Source organism: Lactuca saligna, chromosome 9 (assembly GCF_052625555.1).
Source record: "Lactuca saligna cultivar CGN05327 chromosome 9, ASM5262555v1, whole genome shotgun sequence".
In the NCBI taxonomy this organism is placed as follows: Eukaryota; Viridiplantae; Streptophyta; class Magnoliopsida; order Asterales; family Asteraceae; genus Lactuca; species Lactuca saligna.
The window spans coordinates 48,795,659-48,816,525 of NC_136425.1; the positions used below are offsets into that span (position 1 = coordinate 48,795,659).

At 38.3% G+C, this 20,867-nt stretch overlaps 1 protein-coding gene across 1 annotated transcript; it reads left to right on the top strand.

Moving 5' to 3' along the window:
• Positions 1-17,416: 17,416 nt before the first annotated feature.
• On the top strand, positions 17,417-20,238 carry HMG1 (hydroxy methylglutaryl CoA reductase 1). The gene is made up of 4 exons (XM_078973724.1): positions 17,417-18,447; positions 18,656-18,837; positions 18,927-19,273; positions 19,854-20,238. Exons 1-4 carry the CDS (start codon positions 17,486-17,488, stop codon positions 20,100-20,102), a joined length of 1,740 nt encoding a protein of 579 aa, XP_078829850.1. The 5' UTR covers positions 17,417-17,485; the 3' UTR covers positions 20,103-20,238.
• Positions 20,239-20,867: the final 629 nt, after the last annotated feature.

Consider the following 20,867-nt stretch of genomic DNA (forward strand, 5'->3'; position numbering starts at 1 on the left):
AAACCCTAATGGACAGCTTAGCCACCAAGCAGCCCAAGGAACCTTCTGGAATGAGGCCTTGGACGAAAATATGATGATCCTTCATCATAATTTCGTTCCCCCTTAGTCCATTAGGTTTCCTAGCCCAAAACTCAACTATCACACAATTGACAGTTTATACCCCTTTATTTAATTTGTCTCTTTTAGTCACCAAATTAATTCCTAATTAATTTATGACTAATACTAATCAAATAAATATGATTTCTCCTTTAATATATTATTCTTATAATATATTAATAAATCATAATATCTCCTCTCTCATATCAAATTACCTTGTCAAGTTGCTTTGGTGAAGGCAACCCAAAAGGACCATGCACACTCGGGACAAGTATATACCAAATATGGTTACTGACTTAGACATTAATCCAACAGTCTCCCACTTGGATAAGTCTAGTAACTATATCTCACGTATTACTTCCGTACCCGATGGCAATCGTAGCTTCCAATAGCTGCTGTCAACTCTGACCAATAATCTGTCCTTTAGATAAGGGATCGTATAATCCTCTGTTCTAGATATCATGCTAACAATACTTATTGTCTAGCATTTTATTTCTTGATCTCTGATTTGTTCGACATAGAACTCAGTTGAACACATCAACTTCATCTTGACCGGGCCCGGCACATAAGTCAAACCAAATCATCAAGTGGCCGAGATATCGCTTTTATCCTCATAGAATAAAAGGAATAGAAAAACGTCGACTAATATGCCTTTATCATTTACCAGTTAAACCATACACAATAATGCGTTTTATGACATCAAGTTACTGATGCGTTTTCGCATTATCAATGTATAATCAACTAGCAAACAATAACCATATCTCTAGGTTTAAAGATTATATGATATTATCATCTTGCGATCACTTGTGATGACATTCATGAAGTAATACCAGCAAGTGTGGGTCTGTTCCAATGCTCAATACTAATTTCATAAGCACTCATAAACTTTGCAGCAAACCTTTGCTATGTCTAAAACTTTTCAGACAATCTACAAACAAATTTATGACAATCTTTCTTCATATCTACTTCCAACATATGAGCGATTGTGGACTGTTTGAATAATCTCATTATTCAGGAAGTCAAAACATGCAAAATCGGAAAAATAGATAAATAATCAACACATGATAGAAACTTTCTTATAAATAACACACTTTTATTTAATCATCAATTGTTGAGTATGACATTATCTATTACAAGTTTCCTACCTATCTAATCTAAACTAATATCGTCCTTCAGCCCTACGCTCCTAGCGTGCTGAAAATGCTTGACCCTACTCAGTCCCTTCGTAAGGGGATCTGCTGGGTTATCTTCTGACGATACCCTCTTCACAACGAGGAGTCCCTCTTCTAACCGATGTCTAATAAAATGGTATTTCCTGTCGATATGTCGAGATCTGCCATGATCCCTTGGTTCCTTGGTTAAGGCAACCGCTCCTTCATTATCACAGAAAATTTCCATGGGCTCCTTTATGGATGGCACAACTCCAAGGTCTCCAATGAAGTTTTTCAACCATATAGCCTCCTTTGACGCTTCGCTCGCCGCAATATACTCTGATTCGCACGTTGAATCAGCTACGGTCTCTTGCTTGGAACTTTTCCAAGTCACTGCTCCTCCATTCAGGGTAAAGACCCAGCCTGACTGCGATCGGAAGTTATCCCGATCCGTCTGAAAACTAGCATCACTGTACCCTCGTACCCTTAAGTCATCACTCCCACCGAGGACTAGAAACCATTCCTTGGTCCTCCGAAGGTACTTAAGAATATTCTTAACTGCAATCCAATGTGCTCTACCAGGATTCCCCTGATATCTGCTGACCATGCTTAAAGCGAAGGCCACATCAGGGCGAGTACAAGTCATAGCGTACATGATAGAGCCTACTGCGGAAGCGTAAGGTACTCGGCTCATATCAGCTATCTCTGTCTCTGTACTCGGGCTCTGAGTCTTACTCAGCTTGGTATTGCTTTGGATTGGCAACTCCCCTTTCTTGGAATTTTCCATACTAAAACGCTTTAGCACCTTTTCCAAGTATGTATCCTGACTGAGTCCTATCAGTCTCTTTTCCCTGTTTCTTACTATTCTTATTCCCAGAATATAAGCAGCTTCTCCGAGGTCCTTCATAGCGAAACATTTCCCAAGCCAGGACTTGACTTCCTGCAAGGTTGGGACATCGTTTCCTATGAGTAGTATGTCGTCGACATACAATACGAGGAAGTTTATTATACTCCCACTGGCTTTGACATACACACAAGATTCATCTTCGCTTCGCAGAAAGCCAAACTCTTTAACCTTCTCATCAAAACAAAGATTCCATCTGCGAGATGCTTGTTTCAATCCATAAATAGATCTCTCAAGCTTGCATACTTTATTCGGATGCTTCACATCGACAAAACCCTCTGGCTGATTCATGTAGACATCCTCAGCCAACTTTCCATTAAGGAAAGCGGTCTTTACGTCCATCTACCATATTTCATAATCATGAAACGCAGCTATGGCAAGCATCACCCTAATAGACTTTATCTTCGCAACTGGTGAGAAGGTCTCATCATAGTCAACTCCGGGAGTTTGAGTAAAGCCCTTCGCAACCAATCGCGCTTTATAAGTATGCACTTTCCCATCCATGTCCGTCTTCTTCTTGAAGATCCACTTGCACCCGACTGTCTTACGACCTGGTACATTATCAACCAAATTCCAAACTTGGTTGTCGTACATGGACTGAATCTCGTTGTCCATAGCCTCTTTCCATTTTGCAGACTCTGGGCCTGCCATGGCTTCCTTATAGTTGCTAGGTTCATCCAAATTTACTAGTGTACTATCACTAATAAACGTATCCCCTTCAGTAGTAATATGAAAACCATAAAACTGGGGTGGAACACTAGCCCTAGAGGAACGTCGAAGAGGTAAGGACACGTCAACAGGTTCAACAGGAGTTTCCTCCTCAAGTTGAGTGCCAGTGTCAGAGGTTCCTTCATCGCTTTGATCTTGAATTTCTTCAAGTTCAATTTGCCTCCCACTGTCTTCTTGGCCTATCAATTCCTTTTCTCGGAAAACTCCTCTTCTAGCTACGAAGACAACATTGTCACTCGGTCTATAGAAAAGGTAGCCAAAAGACTTCTGTGGATAGCCGATGAAATAACACTTCTCACTTCGAGGTTCAAGTTTGTCGTGAGTCTCTCGTCTTACGAAAGCCTCACAACCCCAAACCTTAATATGTGCCAACGAGGGAGCCTTCCCTGTCCACATCTCGTGAGGAGTCTTGGAAACCTTCTTAGTGGGAACTAAGTTAAGTATACGGGCGGCAGTCTCTAAGGCATACCCCCAGAAAGCTATTGGTAACGAAGTCCGACTCATCATAGAACGAACCATGTCCAACAAGGTCCGATTACGTCTCTCAGCCACACCATTCAATTGTGGCGTCCTCGGAGGCGTTAATTGTGAAACGATTCCACATTCTTTTAGATAGTCGTGAAACTCAAGACTTAGGTACTCTCCTCCTCGGTCTGACCGAAGCATCTTGATTTTCCTGCCCAGCTGATTCTCCACTTCACTCTTAAACTCTTTGAACTTTTCAAAAGTTTCCGACTTTTGCTTGATCAAGTAGATATATCCATATCTGCTATAATCATCTGTAAAAGTCACGTAGAAGCGGCAAGCATCCCTTGTGGTGGATCTAAAGGGCCCACACACATCAGTGTGTATGAGATCCAATAAACCCTCACCCCTTTCACAAGTGCCAGTAAAGGGTGACTTGGTCATCTTCCCAAGTAAACAAGATTCACATGTATCATCGTCCCTAAGGTCGAATGATTCCAACACTCCATCCTTTTGGAGTTGGGCTATGCGTTTCTTGTTGACATGGCCAAGGCGACAGTGCCACAAGCATGCTTTGTCTAGACTAGTAGACGAATCAATATTCAAAACATTATTTCCGAAATTATCAACAATCATCACAGATTCATAAATCCCATTACAAGGTAATGCATTGAAATAAAAGACACCATTCAAATAAACATTAATAGAACCATTACTATTATCAAAAGAATATCTGAAACCTTGTCTAAACAACCCGTGAAAAGAAATAATGTTTCTTGCCATATCTGGCGAATAACAGCAATTCTCTAAATCTATTCCTAACCCATTACTCAACACTAAAGAATAAACACCGACTTTGGTCACAGGCGATGATCTTCTGTTTCCCATAATCGGGTTCATCTTCCCATGCTCCATTTCCCTACTTCTTTTTAGGCCCTGCAAATCAGAACAAATGTGGTAACCACATCCTGTATCAAGAACCCATGAAGTAGCAAATGATGAGTTATTAGATTTAATAGAATACATACCTGCAAATGTGGGCTTGATCTTCCCATCTTTAATGTCCTGCAGATATTGTGGGCAGCTTCGCTTCCAGTGGCCCTTTTGGTGGCAATAGAAGCACTCTGCTTCTTTAGGATCGGAAGAGGGTCTAGCGGGGCCTACTTTGGTCCCACTTGAGGACGAACCATCACAGGTTTTCCCCTTATGGTGGCTCTTACATGGAGCCTTCCTCTTTTTACCCTTTCCTTGACCTATCGCCATCACAGGAGCGGCCACAGCAGGGGACGGTGCAACGGATTTGTCTTTGAGGTTGCTCTCAGCAGTCCTCAAGAGTCCTTGGAGCTTGCTCAAGGAGACCTCCTCTTTGTTCATATGGTAGGTCATCCTAAACTGATTGTAGCAGGAGGGCAAGGAGTGGAGGATTATGTCAATAGCCAAATCCTCATCAAACTTAACATTAAGTTTGAGAAGACGATCAACATACCTCTGCATTTTCTGCAAATGAGAGGTTAGGGATTCTCCACTCCCCATCTTAGCGGTGATCATGTTAGTAATGATCTCATAGCGCTCTTGCCTCGCGCTCTGGTGATACCTGTCCAGCAAATCCTGATGCATTTCATATGGATACATGTCCTCATAGGACTTTTGGAGTTCGAGGTTCATGGTGGCCAGCATGATGCAGTGAACTTTCGTGGCATCACGCTCGTGGGCCTCAAAGGCGGCCAATTCCTCAGGAGTAGCAACATCTGGGATGATCTTCTCAAGCTTTTCATCGAGGACATATTCTTTGTCCTCGTAGCGTGTGATCATGCGGATATACCTCATCCATTCGTTGAAGTTTGAACCATCAAATGTCACTTTCTGACACAAGTTCATCAACGAGAATGACCCAGAAGCGTTGTTGTTGTTGTTGTTTGCAGACATCTGAAAAAGGAAAGGAACAAAGTTTGATTAGAAATGAATCCCTAATTAAACACCCAAATGAGTAATTAGGGCTAGGATCCAACAACATTATTTACAACTTAGAAAGGGATGCCGTACTCTAAAAGTAAATAATTTGAAGGTAAGTGAATGACGATTCACTAATTCTCACCATGAAAAACGAAAAAGCAATTTAGGTTTTAAATGTATTGAAAACTCCTAGATCTTTGAGATTCATTGAACTTTTCAATGGCATGTTTAAATCTCGATATGCATTTCAAATTTGCGACTGGGATGCCGAGGATCGCAAACAAATTTGTGAATAACCATGCGAATCAACGCGGTGCACTCAATGTCTTTATCACCTAATCAATGTGCCGGTGAACCACACACGCTCCATTGATCTATGACAAACATCGAGTCACCCTTCGCTACCAATGTCATCCCCAAATTGATGTGCCGGTTAACCACACGCGCTCCATCAACGTTTGACAAGGGTACGAAGTGTAATTCCATGGATTAGCATCATTTTCACATTTTACCCTAAAGTAACTAAGAGTGGGAATTTGCAAAAAAATGTAGTTACTTTAATATTTCCATTATACTTTTAATGAGGAATTAAGTGCCCTATCCTATCCGTTCGGCTAACGACCCTCCACCAGTCAAGCAAGCGGTAGATGTGAGTGTACATCCATTAAGCGCCATTTTATAGGCAGCAACCTTATACCCACCTTATAGACTGGCTTCGTGAATGAGGCCTACTAGCGATAAGACTAGCTTATTCTTATACATATATAATAATTAATCTTATAATATCATAATTGTATAAGGGTGTATTTTAAAACATTTCAAAAATACTAGTATCTTAATGTGTATTTAAAATTTTCGGAATTAAGGCTATTTAATTTAAAATTTTAAACACCAAAAAAATCTTTGATTTAATAATTATCAAAATCAAACAATTAATTTGAAGTATTAAATCTTTAGGGATTATCATAAAATTAAACTATTAATTTATTTAATCCTTTTATTTTAAATATATGGAAAGGATAATACAAGATCTTCAATTATCTAGTTTAAACAATTAAATTGATAATCACAAAGATAGTATTATCCATATCCCTAAAAAACTTGGGATCTTATCTTGGGGACAGGGATTTTCGAAATCCTTAGGGTTTCATAACCCTAATTTCGAAATTTGGAGGCTAGGCAAAAAGGTTTCAAGAACCCTATCAAAAAATCGCCAACTAGGGTTTGGCAACCCTAATTTGCGAAAATCACCAAGCCTTAGGGTTTACTTGCCATAAACCCTAATTTGTCAAGTTCATAATATGCATCAAATCCAATTGAAAACAAAAAACCAATGGCTCTGATACCACTGTTAGGTTTTATACAAACAATCCTATGTGTGCATACAACCCTAGTTTGGATCTATGTTTTCACTATAAGACATACAACTATATGAACACAAAATAAACCCTGGCATGCTTCTATGATTTTCGAAATTTACATAGAAGTGTAGAAAAACATACCTTTGTTGTTATATAGCAATAACAACTAGTTTCCTTGATCTCTTGAACTCTCTTGAACTCTTGAAAGCAAGCACCACAATTGTAGTGCCTCTAATGGCTCACAAACACCTTGAAGCAAGAAGGCAACTAAGAGAGAGGAGGGAATGAAGCTAATTTCGGCCCTAGGGTTCCCTTGGAATCAAGTGGCCTTAAATTGAAGCATAGGGCATGTATTTATACTATAGGGTGCTAGGGTTTCAGTCAAAACCCTAATGGACAGCTTAGCCACCAAGCAGCCCAAGGAACCTTCTGGAATGAGGCCTTGGACGAAAATATGATGATCCTTCATCATAATTTCGTTCCCCCTTAGTCCATTAGGTTTCCTAGCCCAAAACTCAACTATCACACAATTGACAGTTTATACCCCTTTATTTAATTTGTCTCTTTTAGTCACCAAATTAAATCCTAATTAATTTATGACTAATACTAATCAAATAAATATGATTTCTCCTTTAATATATTATTCTTATAATATATTAATAAATCATAATATCTCCTCTCTCATATCAAATTCCCTTGTCAAGTTGCTTTGGTGAAGGCAACCCAAAAGGACCATGCACACTCGGGACAAGTATATACCAAATATGGTTACTGACTTAGACATTAATCCAACATGTATAGCATTAGAAATAGGACGCTTTTCATTAATTGTTGCATTGTAACCCTTGACACCTCTACAGTTAAAATTCTTAATCGAGCTCTTTTGAGGTGTTGAATATTAATCATTCGACATTGTTTGATCCATTCTTGTGTTCTTTGCTTCATTATTATTAATTAACTATTTAGAATCTATCGATCTTATTAACATATTATTCTCATCGGTTTTATGTAAATTAAAACTACATATTACAAATTTTAAGCACAAAAAACTTATACATATTGGTCTCGAGGATTCTAAGACTACAACTCATCTTAAAGGAAAATATCGGATTTTCTGGAAAATACACTCTATCACTTCACAAGGAAAAATGACACATTTTCTCATACAAAACGCTTATGAACTCACCAACTTAATTGTTGACACTTTTTCAAACAACTTGTATTCTCAGGGAATCTTTAAAATAGGTAACCACCAGCTTTTGAGGATGGGACGATAAGGCGTCAAACAAAGCTTTTGTCATCATATTGTAATTGACTTTTGAAACATGTAACACTTACAATGATGTAACTCTTTCATTTATATTTAAGATGGTTATGTTTATTTCTTTACTATTATTCAATTGTTATGATATTGTACATGATGTCACCTGCCCCCAGACATTTCCGCCATCCTGGTTTTGGGGTGTCATAGTCCAAAAGAGATTTTGTATCGAACTTTTCAATTATCACATTGAGAGGCTTGCAGGAAATTTTATAGTTTTGAGTTTGAGAATGAGGAGGAGCGGGAGGAGGATTGTTGTTGTTGTTGTTGTTGACTGGGATCAACATCTATAAAAGATATGATTCCAATTAGCTCGATATATAAAACCCTTAATAAATAATCACCCTAAATCAAATTATTAAATTAAGGCTATGATTGACATTTGGCTTAATGATATGTAAAGGGATGCCATAAACACATCACAAATTTATTTAGGTAGACAAAACTCTTTGTCAATTTTGATCACCTTGTTGACTGGGATCAACATCTATAAAAGATATGATTCCAATTAGCTCGATATATAAAACCCTTAATAAATAATCACCCTAAATCAAATTATTAAATTAAGGCTAGGATTCACATTTGGCTTCATGATATGTAAAGGGATGCCATAAACACATCAAAAATTTATTTAGGTAGACAAAACTCTTTGTCAATTTTGATCACCACAATATCCTAGATCTTCAATATTCATTAACTAGCAATAACATGTTAATCTCGGATTATGTTCATCTCAAATTCAATGACAGGGATACCACAGATCATTGAACAGATGGTGAATCACCCATACAAAATTGTGCTTTCCCCATCTCAAGCTACGCTTGAGATTCGCGAGTCTCATATCATTCTCTATTTATACTCTCAAATTGACGTATCGGTTAACCACACGAGCTCCATCAACAAGTTATAAAGGGAATGTGCAATTTTTATGGATAAATTAAGATTTAGTTTTAATTAAAAAAAAAAGATATTTTGTTTATACATGTATTTAGAATACTTTTAAATTGAGCATTATCACCATCAAACCACTTCAGTAACTCCATTCTCAAAATGCAATAGTGCGGTGAGGGTGGTAAGTGCAAAGAATATTAAAAAACAACATCATTAGAAATCAAAGAGACCTCCTTAAACCCCTACATCAGAATGGGTGAGCCTAGTCATCGTAACACTGATAATGTTAATATTTAAAACATACGAGGATGCAAGTTGTAAATTTCTGATATATATATATATATATATATATATATATATATATATATATATATATATATATATATATATATATATATATATATATATATATATATAAAGGGGTAAATTAAACTCTTCAAATTTATTTTTTCTAATATTAATTCTATTTAATTGTGAGGACACAATGTGATAATTAATAAATCATGAGGGTTTAATATTCAAATTCATAAATCTCTATTATAAACAATATTAAACATTTAAATTCAATATTTAAATAAAAAATATTCAAATTCAAATAATATTTACCACTTTTCAGATTTAAAACATTTTAAATTTAGTATTTATCCATATTTAATAAATCTTCACGTTTGAAAAATAAAAAATCAGGGAAAACCTAATCCAACAAACTCACGTCGTGAGCAACAAGCTCTCACATCATGAGCTACGATTAAAGGTTTTATAAATTATGGAATTTTCAATCATTCTTCTTTCATTCAATTTCAAACAAGTATTTACATAAAATATCAATCTAGGTTGAAAGTAATCATGAACCAATGGATCTGATAATATTGTTAGGTTTTCTACGTATCAAATACACTCTAAACTAGGTAACAAAAAAATCAGAACTACGACATACCTGAGTGTACATGAAATCTATGTATTTACGGTTTCATACTAATTACATCTACCCTAGAAAACTGAAATACAAAGGAAGAATCACATACATATTTTGCAGCCAAAGATCTTCATGCTTGACTCCTCGTGCGTGCCACCTTGTTTGGATTATGAGGATCCAAGCAAGAATCCCTCTCTTGGTTCACACCCAATGAACTCAAAAGAATAGAATAAAAAAATAACTAGGAGAAGATGAACTATAAGGAGAGTTCTTCCATAAGGAGAGGGAAAGAAGTGACGAAAAATCAAGTCAAATAATGAGCAATGAAGAATGAATCCCTAAGGCCCTATTTATAGTCTTGGATACCTTTCAGGGTTTTATTCTCAAGCTCATGTGGGATGGATAATCCTATGAACAAAATTCCCATTATCCAAAGGGAATTTTAGTCCACCACCCTTCTTCCTAGGGTTCTGGAATATTCTTGATTAACTAATTATTGATTAATTGATATTCAACCCTTCTATTAATTAAACTGTTAATTGATTTCTAAATTGTTTTTCCATTTAGTTTCTAATTAATTATTAAACTATAATAATTAATACACTAATTCCTTATCTATTTATTCCACTTAATTTGAGTCTTGAAGGCAACCCACGAGGACCTTGTTGTTATTAGATATATTACCAATAGTTAATGACATTGGACACACTTTCCAATAGTCTCTCAGTTAGACAAGTCATTAAATATATGTGACCCAATACTTCTCTAATAATCAAAACAGAGAGTGTCATCCAATGCATCTGTTGAACTCTGATCTAATCAGTTTTAGCCCTCAGATAAGTAATCGACTATTCTTTCATCCTCATGATATCTATATGAATTCAAGACATGGATAATGGTCGATCTCAGAATTCAAGATTATGTTTCCCGATAAATACTTGTTGTGACTGAATTTGACTACTAACCTCAATTGATTACAATGGCTTGTGACCGTTCACAGTTGTTCACATCCTTCCTCCATTCGCAACCTATTGCAATGTGAATGAGAGTTTCTGCTAGAGAAACGACTTCCATTAACTTCTAATCCTTCACTTCTTGTCACAATTGACATTCATACCTACTTTTCATCAGATTAGAATTTAAAGTTGGAGAATCGCAATCTATATACGTATCAAACCCTCCCCATTCAAAAGGAATTGACCTCAATTTCTGAAGGACTTGACAATCTTCAACTTCTTTAATAAATTCTTCTCTAGTCATTAAATTGAATTTTTTAACAAATTCCCCTTCTCCCATCAGAGTCGTAGATAAGAGTGGAATCTTCTTCATCCTCTTTTTCTTTTTCTTCATCAGTGTCATAAATGGGTTTGAAATCTTCTTTAATGGAGTCAGTGTCACCAAAATGACTATTATAGTCTTCACTTAACATGCCCCGAAAGAGTTGACGATTATTCAACAAAATCGAGAAGTAAACATCCACGGATTCGAATCTCTCGCTCATTGGAGACATTCTGAACCAGGAATTCTGCTTTGACAAATTCACATAAAAATTATTTTTTCTTATTTTTTCTTTTAAACTACAATAGCAACTAGAATCAACAATAATACTCCGCAAGAACTTGGGTCTCTGATAGAAACTTCTGGTCATGTAGGAACTTGTGGCTCTGATACCATTTGATGCATATTTGGACAACTCCAAGAGTACACAACCCGACTCGGATTTCCAACACCACAATTGACTTGAAATTTGGAGCTTGGAATCGAATTTACAGCGGAATAACACAATAAAAAAGAACAAAAGGCAAGAAGAAAGGATAAATGACAAGAACAATAAATTGATATTCTGATGATCAAAGTAGACCTATAGCTTGAAACTTCGTTGAAAACAAATCAAGGCCTATTGATTTGAGTTCGGTGAAAACAAGTTAAGACTAATTAACTTGAATTCAAGATCAGAATTAGGAAACGCATCCCAAAAAGACCGATTTCGAATTGTACGCAACAACTCTAATGGACAACGATTCAACTTTTCATATATTCAACATAACACATAAGTCTTAGATATGATTATCCATGGCTTTAAATAGCCTTACAATCTAACAGTAAAACAAATCAAAAGACTCTTAATAAGTATGCCAATTAATGACTTATTTTAATGCTAATAAAAATAATAATAAAAGCTAGTAAAGTCTTGTCTTGGGAAGTGGTAAAGGCGGCTATAATTTCCAAGGCGTTCGGTAAAGCTCTATGTGTAAAGTAGCTTCGCACCCCACAACTTTACATCTAACAAACACCATTCGCGTTAGCAGCCTTCACATCCATTCAGTCTTCATTTGCAACATCCTCTTTTGTTGGCCCTTCGCATCCAAGGTTGTACCTAAATCATGTAACGACCATAAAATTCCAACCAATTTAAAGTTTTCAAAAACAACCCGATTTCATTAAATTATTACAAAAAGGTTTTCAATACATTTATTATCAGAGTATTCCCAGAACCATAATCATAAAACATAAACTCGAGGAGCGGTACGATCACGCCTTTGCCTTGCCACGGTCTCCTGAAGAACCTGAAAAACATTAAACCACAACTGTAAGCCCGAAAGCTTAGTGAGATACCCCCAAAATACCAACCACATATACCATACACATATAACATGCTATATCATAATAATCACAAAACAGTCATGCATATCGGGTCTACTGTGTGACTGGTCTGCCACACCGGCCAACAGTCCACCTGGTCCACCCTCCGAGTCTAGCCATATACATCGAGTCTGCAGTGTGATTGGTCCGCCCGCACCGGGCCTTCAATCCACCTGGTCCACTCTCTGAGTCTACAATATGATTGGTCCGCCCGTATCGGGCCTTCAGTCGGTCTGGTCCACTCTCCGAGCCTCGGCACGTCTGGTCCGCCCTCTTGGGGCCTACAGCCTATCCGGACCGCTCGTTGGGCCTTCGGGACAACCGGTCCGCCCTGGGTATCTTGGCCTACAACACAAAGCAGGATCCGCCTCAACCCAACTCCAGTCCAACAACCATGTGCACATAAACATACAATCATATAACAATTCACAGTCAACAAGCCGATCTAGCAGATCACATAACATATCATCATCCTAACCAGGATACCGACCTAACCGGTCACTAGCATAGCATTATCCTACATAACAGAATTCCGATCTTAACCAGGTCTCTAACATATACCATCCTAGCTATCAGGATGCAAACATATCAAAGCAATAACATAACAACCAATACCCGGATCTCCATCCGATAAAGGGCCGGCCTTGGTGCCTTAGACTTTATTGATATAGTGAGGATAACTCACCTCGCACTGCCGAAACTCTGAACTGAAGAAGCAGATTCCCGAATCACCGCCTCACCGAAAATCCCGAACTAGCCATCATAGCACAAATAATCATTAGGCTAAGCACAATACCCTTCCAAGGGTAAATTGACCAATTTACCCTTAACTCATTTCGGCCTGACACTGGATAAGCTCTCAAGCCCACTAATGGCCCAAAGTCCAAAAGTCCGAAGCAAAACCCACTATTGGCCCAATTTACCAAATTGGGCCCACCACACCAAATGGGCCTAGACCTATGGCCCATAATAATTAATTGGGCCCATAATAATTAATTGGTCCCAAAGTACTATATCCAAATTATCCAGTCATGGCCCAAAAATCCAACAGCCCAATAACAATCCAAACTCTAAGGCCCAAAATGAAAATCCAACAGGGGGAGTACGCTGGGCGTACCCTCCTTGGTACGTTGGGCGTACACACTGATTCGCAACTGGGGATTGGGGCACTGACCCGCTACGCGGGGCGTAACTTCGCTGCTCATTAAGTCCTCATAACTTCTTAATGGCTTAAGCTCTTAAGCCCAAACTTCAGATCCTTTGGCCAAATATGCCTAAGATTCATAAAGTCTCAAACTTTATCACTTGGGACGTCCATAAAGCTCTTAATCCAAGGTCTTAATCCATTAAGACCTACTTATCTCACACATGGAACAACCACAACCCTTGGGACCTCATTTTTCTCACTCAAGACCTCTCCAAAGGTCTGAAAGGACAGATAATATCGGCCAACTCAAAGCATGCATCAAGATGAGGACTTTTGGGACAAGAATGATGTCAAAACTTCACAACACTTAGATTTATGCAATATAAATGACAAGCAAGAAGCTTTATACCTCCTATAGGCTCCAAAGGATGATATCTTTCCAGATCTACAAGCTCCAACCACTCCACTCTTCTTTGACAACTTCCTCTTTTTTCTTCTAGCCTCTCCTTTGCCAAAATAAGCTTTTCAAGGCCAAACACGCCCAACAATGGAGGTGGAACGGCTATTTAGGGTTTCTGAGGTTAAGAGAGAGCTTATGGAGGCTAGGGTATGAATCAACATGTTCCTTATATAGTGGTTGACCCTGATTTTAGGGTTTTAGAACTCTGAGAGTACGTTGGGCGTACTCAACCTTGCACCTGCGTCCACTTACGCCCTTACGCTGGGCGTAATCCCAGCTTACGCTGGGCGTACTCGGCGTGTCCCCAAATTTCATATTTGGCCCCCTTTTTCCACTTTTCTCACAAGATGACCAAAATACCCTTCCTCTTAAATCTCGGGGACTCACAATTAAGTACTCTTAGGAAGGGGCGTTACAAATCACATCCCGAAGAAAGTTGCAACCAAGCGATCCATCACATCCATATATCCTATTGGTACCAAGTAGCTTTCGCATCTAAGTATGTTTCCCATCCAAGCTTTCGCATCCAAGTCCCTCGGAACCAACAACAAGCAAATGGTATCCACGCTCATTGGAACCAAGCTGTTCGGAACGTAACATCTCGCATCCAATCGCAACCATACTGGAACTTGAAGTCGCACTCACAACCAAGTCGTTCGCACTCGCAATTGCTCACAAGGGACTCCAACGTCTTCCACTCTTTCGAAACTAACCCCGATTGACTGCAACAACTTGCAACCGTTCACATTCGTTCGCAATCTTTCACATCCTTCCTCCATTCACAACCTGTTGCAATGCGAGCATAAGTTTCTGCCACGATCATTCGCTTCTGGTCGCAATTGACTATCATAACCACTTGCCATCATATGAGAATTTAAAGTTGGAGAATCGGAGTCCATATACGTATCACAAAATTATGACAAAAAAACGAATTATAAACTTTTATGTCTGAAAACTGCTCAAACTGTCACAAAAAAACGAGTTTAAATCAGGGTCAGGACAAAAGTAAAAAACAAATCAATTTTCTAAAAATCATATTTCTGATGCATTATTAACAAGGTAATATAATCCAAATAAAAAAAATTTCGCACTGACCTAGCAGCTAGACCCAGTCAAGGGATTTGCTCCTTAGACCCCACTACAAGAGGCATTTCGTTCATTTAGGGGCTTTCCCCATAAATGACAGTGCATTTTGAATCTTAAAAATACTCAAACAAGTGTGCATTCCTCACCACCTTTACATGTTTAATGTTTATCAAGATTGTTTTTTGTCAACAAATCAATCTCATTACATTTAAATAATATCAGTGAAACCGACAAAAAAAAACAAGTTTGAAAAAATTAAGGACTAACCAATCAGATTTACCTACACGAGAGATACCATTTGTGCAATTTACAATTAATTTATTTTAGTGTTGGTGTGAAAATTTATAGACTTTTTACCTTTAAATTACATTTACAACATTTAGTTTCTAATAAAAAAGAAATACCTAAATGACAACTCCGGATTCTCAAATCGACTCATGCAAACAATATTTCATAAAAAAAATATAGACTAAACTGCACAAATGGTCCTTGTGGTTTGCTGAAAATTGCCACTTTGGTCCAAAAAGGTTTGGACTAGCACCACAGGTCAAAAGTTTTCATTTTATTGCGAGTTTGGTCCAATTTTGTTTGAACTTTTTTATAAAGATGATTTTGCCCCTGATTATTTAATATTTTAATTTTCTTTTATTACAACAATTAAAAAGAATTAAAAACAAAAGAAAAAAGAAAATACTCTCTCTCTCTCTCACCTATCTTCTTCTCCTTCCTCAAGAACGCTGAAGAATATCTTCCACCACCACCAACATTCGACCGTCGTCCTCTACCACCATTGTTTGACCACCATCCGCCACAACCACAATTTTCCATATCCATCTCCACCTAAATGAAATCAGATTAACACACACATAAAAATGAAATCTGATGAGCAAACATAGTTCAACACAAACATCCATCGATTTTCAACAGATACAACACAAACACACACACATACATATTAAACAAACACACAAACTCGAACAAGAAAAACGAGAGATTAAACACACATACACACAAAACACCACAACAGATCTGAATAGCTAGGGTTTCAAAAATCAGCGCCAAACCTTCATCGGTGTAAGATCTGAGAAGGGTTCGTAAAGAGGTGGTGATCGCCACACCTCATTCGATTAGGTTGAGTCTAGCGCCACCATTACTATGGTTTCAACTCGCCACCATTACAAACCCTAACCTGTTACAGATCCGTTTCAGAGATGGGGGCGACAAGGAGAAACATGATGGTTGGATAGATCTACACTGAGAATGGCGACGAGGAGGGAACAAGTCTAAATCCTAGCCGTTGCCGCCTTCTACCCCCTACTAGATCTTGATTCGTTATGGTTGTTAACGATGACCGGGTCATAAAGTTTCATGTTAGGGCTTCTTTTAACAGGAGGAAGAGGAGGAGGAGATCGTCGTCTAAGGATGGGATTAGAGACCCATTACTCGATCTGATTTCGTCTTCTTGAATGTGTTCATTAGAAAACCCTTCATTAGATCTGATTTCATGTATGTTTTCTTGAGTGTGCGTGTTTGGAGAATAAACTTAAAAAATATGGAGTGTTTGTATATGTGTTCATGAATATGAATATGTGTTCCTGAGTTTCAATGTGTGCTCTTGAGTGTTTTGTATTTACAGAGAGAGAGAGGGGGAGAGAGAGAGAGGTAATTTTTTATTAATTTTTTTAATCATAAAAATATATAAATAGATAAACTGAAAAAACTAAAAAAACAAAAAAAAAGGGTAAAATCGTCATTTCAAAAAAGTTTAAAGTAAATTAAACCAAACTCGTAATAAAATGAAAACTTTGAACCTGTGATGCTAGTCTAAACCTTTTTGAACCAAAGTGGCAATTTTCAGCAAACCACAGGGACCATTTGTGCAGTTTAGTCAAAAATATAGTTATTTTTGTTAATAAACTCATTTATAAAAGATACTTTAGAATATCCCTGAAGTATCCTGTGTTATATGATTACAATCATATAAATAAATCAATTGCCGAAAATTACATCAAATATTTATTTACCTATAACTTATAAGAGATAAGTTTAAAAATAGAAATTTTAATAGTAAATTATCAAAAAAATGAAGTGGGAGTATTTTTTTTTTCTTTCTCAAGTTCGGTTAGTAAAAAAAATCAAAAAAAAAAAAAAAAAATTCAACAATTTTGAAAACAAGAACAGGTGGGGGTGGGTGCACACCATGTGTTGTACCACAACAATTGAAAACGACAGCACTAACGTACAACCCACGCCAGCGCATTTTAGCCTTAACGCCTGCATATTCTACTCTTGTATAAAACAACCCTCCCCTACCTCCGAAACGAACGCACGTCGGCCATCGTCCCCACCAAACGCCAAGACTATGGATCTCCGTCGTAGACTCCCTCCTAAACCTCCATCCGCTACATTCCTCAACCACCAGAAGGCTGTTACTGACGGTGAAGATCGGTCACCTTCCTCCACGAAGGCCGGTGTTATTGATCGCTCACCGTCGCCAGTTCCTAAAGCGTCGGATGCATTACCGCTTCCTCTTTACCTAACAAATGGCATTTTCTTCACTTTGTTCTTCTCTGTTGCCTACTACCTTCTTCACCGTTGGCGTGACAAGATCCGGTCATCTACGCCGCTCCATGTCGTGACGCTCTCGGAGCTGGCCGCCATCGTCTCCCTCATTGCCTCGTTCATCTACCTTCTAGGGTTCTTTGGCATCGATTTCGTGCAATCCTTTATCACCACCGCACGTGGTGAAGAAGACAGTTTTGTGCTTGAAGGTGAAGTCGAACACCATTCTGAACCTAAACCTAGAATTATGGATCCACTGCCGTCTCTCGCTCTCGCGTCTGAAGAGGACGAGGAGATTGTGAAGTCTGTGGTTTGTGGATCGGTTTCGTCGTATTCTCTGGAGTCACAACTCGGGGACTGCCTTAGGGCTGCTTCGATTCGACGGCAGGCGTTGGAGAGAACAACGGGGAGGTCGTTGTTAGGATTACCCTTGGAAGGCTTGGATTATGACTCGATTTTAGGGCAGTGTTGCGAGATGCCTGTTGGTTATGTTCAGATACCCGTGGGAATCGCTGGCCCGTTGTTGTTGAATGGTTGTGAGTACATGGTGCCTATGGCAACCACCGAAGGGTGTTTGGTTGCAAGCACAAACAGAGGCTGTAAAGCTATTTTTGCATCCGGTGGAGCTACAGCGATTCTTTTGAAAGATGGAATGACGAGAGCACCTGTTGTAAGGTTTGCCACGGCGGAGAGAGCTTCACAACTCAAGTTCTTTCTTGAAGACGCCATCAATTTTGATACATTAAGCGTCATTTTCAATAAGTAAGTTCCCTCTCTATCAGTTCTTTTCAATATACATAAGTAGTTTTCCTATCTAATTCTCTAAGTTCCAAATCCGAATTCAGCTGCATTAGACAGGTAACAGTCATGTAATTATCATATGCAATTGACATATCTGATGTTGATAGGTTCAGCTCCGTACAAAACTAGTTTCTGGTTCATAATCGATCTTATCTTTTACTATAAACAGATCAAGCAGATTCGGCAGGCTCCAAAACATTCAATGCGCAATCGCTGGGAAAAATCTGTACATCAGATTCACTTGCAGCACAGGTGATGCTATGGGAATGAACATGGTATCAAAGGGTGTCCAAAACGTGTTAGATTTTCTTCAAAATGATTTCCCAGACATGGATGTGATTGGCATATCTGGTAAGTCCTCCATTTCTCTTAACTTCATATGTTGGAGCAATCAGCAACCATGGATTCTTGAATGTGTTATGAAATGTCAATTTGAGTAGGAAACTTTTGCTCGGACAAAAAACCTGCTGCTGTGAACTGGATCGAAGGGCGTGGGAAGTCTGTTGTCTGTGAAGCAGTGATCAGTGAAGAGATTGTGAAAAAGGTTCTTAAAACAACAGTTCATGGTCTTGTAGAACTTAACATGCTCAAGAACTTAACTGGTTCAGCCATCGCTGGTTCTCTTGGTGGCTTCAATGCCCATGCTGCCAATATTGTGTCTGCAGTCTTCATAGCCACTGGTCAAGATCCTGCCCAAAACATTGAGAGCTCCCACTGCATAACCATGATGGAGGCTGTCAATAATGGAAAAGACCTCCACATATCCGTTACTATGCCTTCAATTGAGGTATTTCCCCCTTCAATTTCACTATAAATTAAAATCAGGATCATGGGGATTTCTAATCTTGATAATCCTTCATACTAAAACAAAACCAATTCTTGTTTTGGGCAATGTACTATTATTATTAGTTATAGCCAATTTATGCAAAATAGCAACATACTTCAATTGTTTGTCCATTACGCTCGATGATGATTGTTGCACATGTGTTATTTTGTCCTGTATCTATTTTTAGCAATTGTGGACAGAAGCTAAATCATGTTCCCATTTTAAGTAAAAAACATACATTGCCTAAAATAAGAAATCGGCTACAGTTAGGTAGGTGCATTTAACCCTTCAAACAACAGCTAGCCTAGTTTACATGTGGCACTCTTTCCCTTTTTTTTTTTTTTTTTTTCCCTATCAAGTACTCTATGGATAAATGTTGTTTTTAAAAATATTTAAGAAAATAACGACTCGTTTGGGCTGATGAAAACAAATAAATAAATGAGTGCAAATTTGTAACAAGTAGTAATGTGGAAAATCTCATTGTTCACTGTGAAGGGTAAAATGGTCATATTGATTTGGTGTATGTTTGTTTATATATTAGGTTGGTACGGTTGGAGGAGGGACACAGCTGGCATCACAGTCAGCATGTCTGAACCTACTTGGAGTGAAGGGTGCAAGCATTGGGTCACCGGGGTCAAATGCGAGGCTGTTGGCGAGTGTGGTGGCTGGTTCGGTTTTGGCAGGTGAGCTGTCGCTGATGTCAGCAATAGCAGCGGGACAGCTGGTTAAGAGCCACATGAAATACAATAGATCAAACAGGGATATGGCAGCAATTGCATCAACTGTTTGAAGCTTTTGCAGTTTTATTTATATTAAATTGTATTTGTGTTTGTGTTTGTGTTTGTATCCATCAGTCTATGTATAAATTAAAATCTATAGGGGAGTCCTGGTTATTTATTTATAAGTCGTTATTTTTTGATTGGTAATTGTTTATTTTTCATTAAAAAGCCATTTAGTTATTGATCATCAATTTCTTTTACATATAAAAACTTTTAGAGTTATTCTCTAAAACGACCATATGTCGAAGAGAGATATCTCCATATGACCATATTTTTCCAAAGTAGAAGAAAAATGACCATCAAAGCTGTGAACCTCACCTTGCTAAACTTGTTTCATTTGGTTTCAGTTTTCGTTTTTTTGTTTTCAATTTTCAATTGGAAGTTTTATAAACGTGTTTTTCTTTCGGTTTTAGATAATTAGAAAACGTATTTAGATGTGTGTTTGTTATCAATTTTTATTTTTAGAAAACGGTAGTGGTGGTAGGATGGGGGTGGTGGCAGTGGGTGGCTGTGGTGATGCGGTTGATGGTGGTGGTGGTGGTGGCGGCAGTAGTGGCAGTGATTGATGGTTGTGGTGGTGCTGGGGTGGTATTGGTATTGTCGGGGTGGTGCTGGTGATGATGATGGTAGGTTGGTGATTGAAGTAGTAGTGGTGGGTGTGTATCTGTTTTTTTAGGGGTGGGGGTGGGGTTTGTGGGTGGATAGGTATGAGTGGGTAGGGGTGTGGTGGGTTGAGGATATTAGAGTAAGGATATGTAGATGTAGATGGGTGGGAT

Bases quoted from the DNA above. Each gene is read 5' to 3' on its own strand.
- HMG1 (XM_078973724.1), top strand. From the start codon at position 17,486: ATGGATCTCCGTCGTAGACTCCCTCCTAAACCTCCATCCGCTACATTC. The intron at 18,448-18,655 runs GTAAGTTCCCTC...TACTATAAACAG, and splicing joins TTAAGCGTCATTTTCAATAA to ATCAAGCAGATTCGGCAGGC. The intron at 19,274-19,853 runs GTATTTCCCCCT...TTTATATATTAG, and splicing joins TTACTATGCCTTCAATTGAG to GTTGGTACGGTTGGAGGAGG.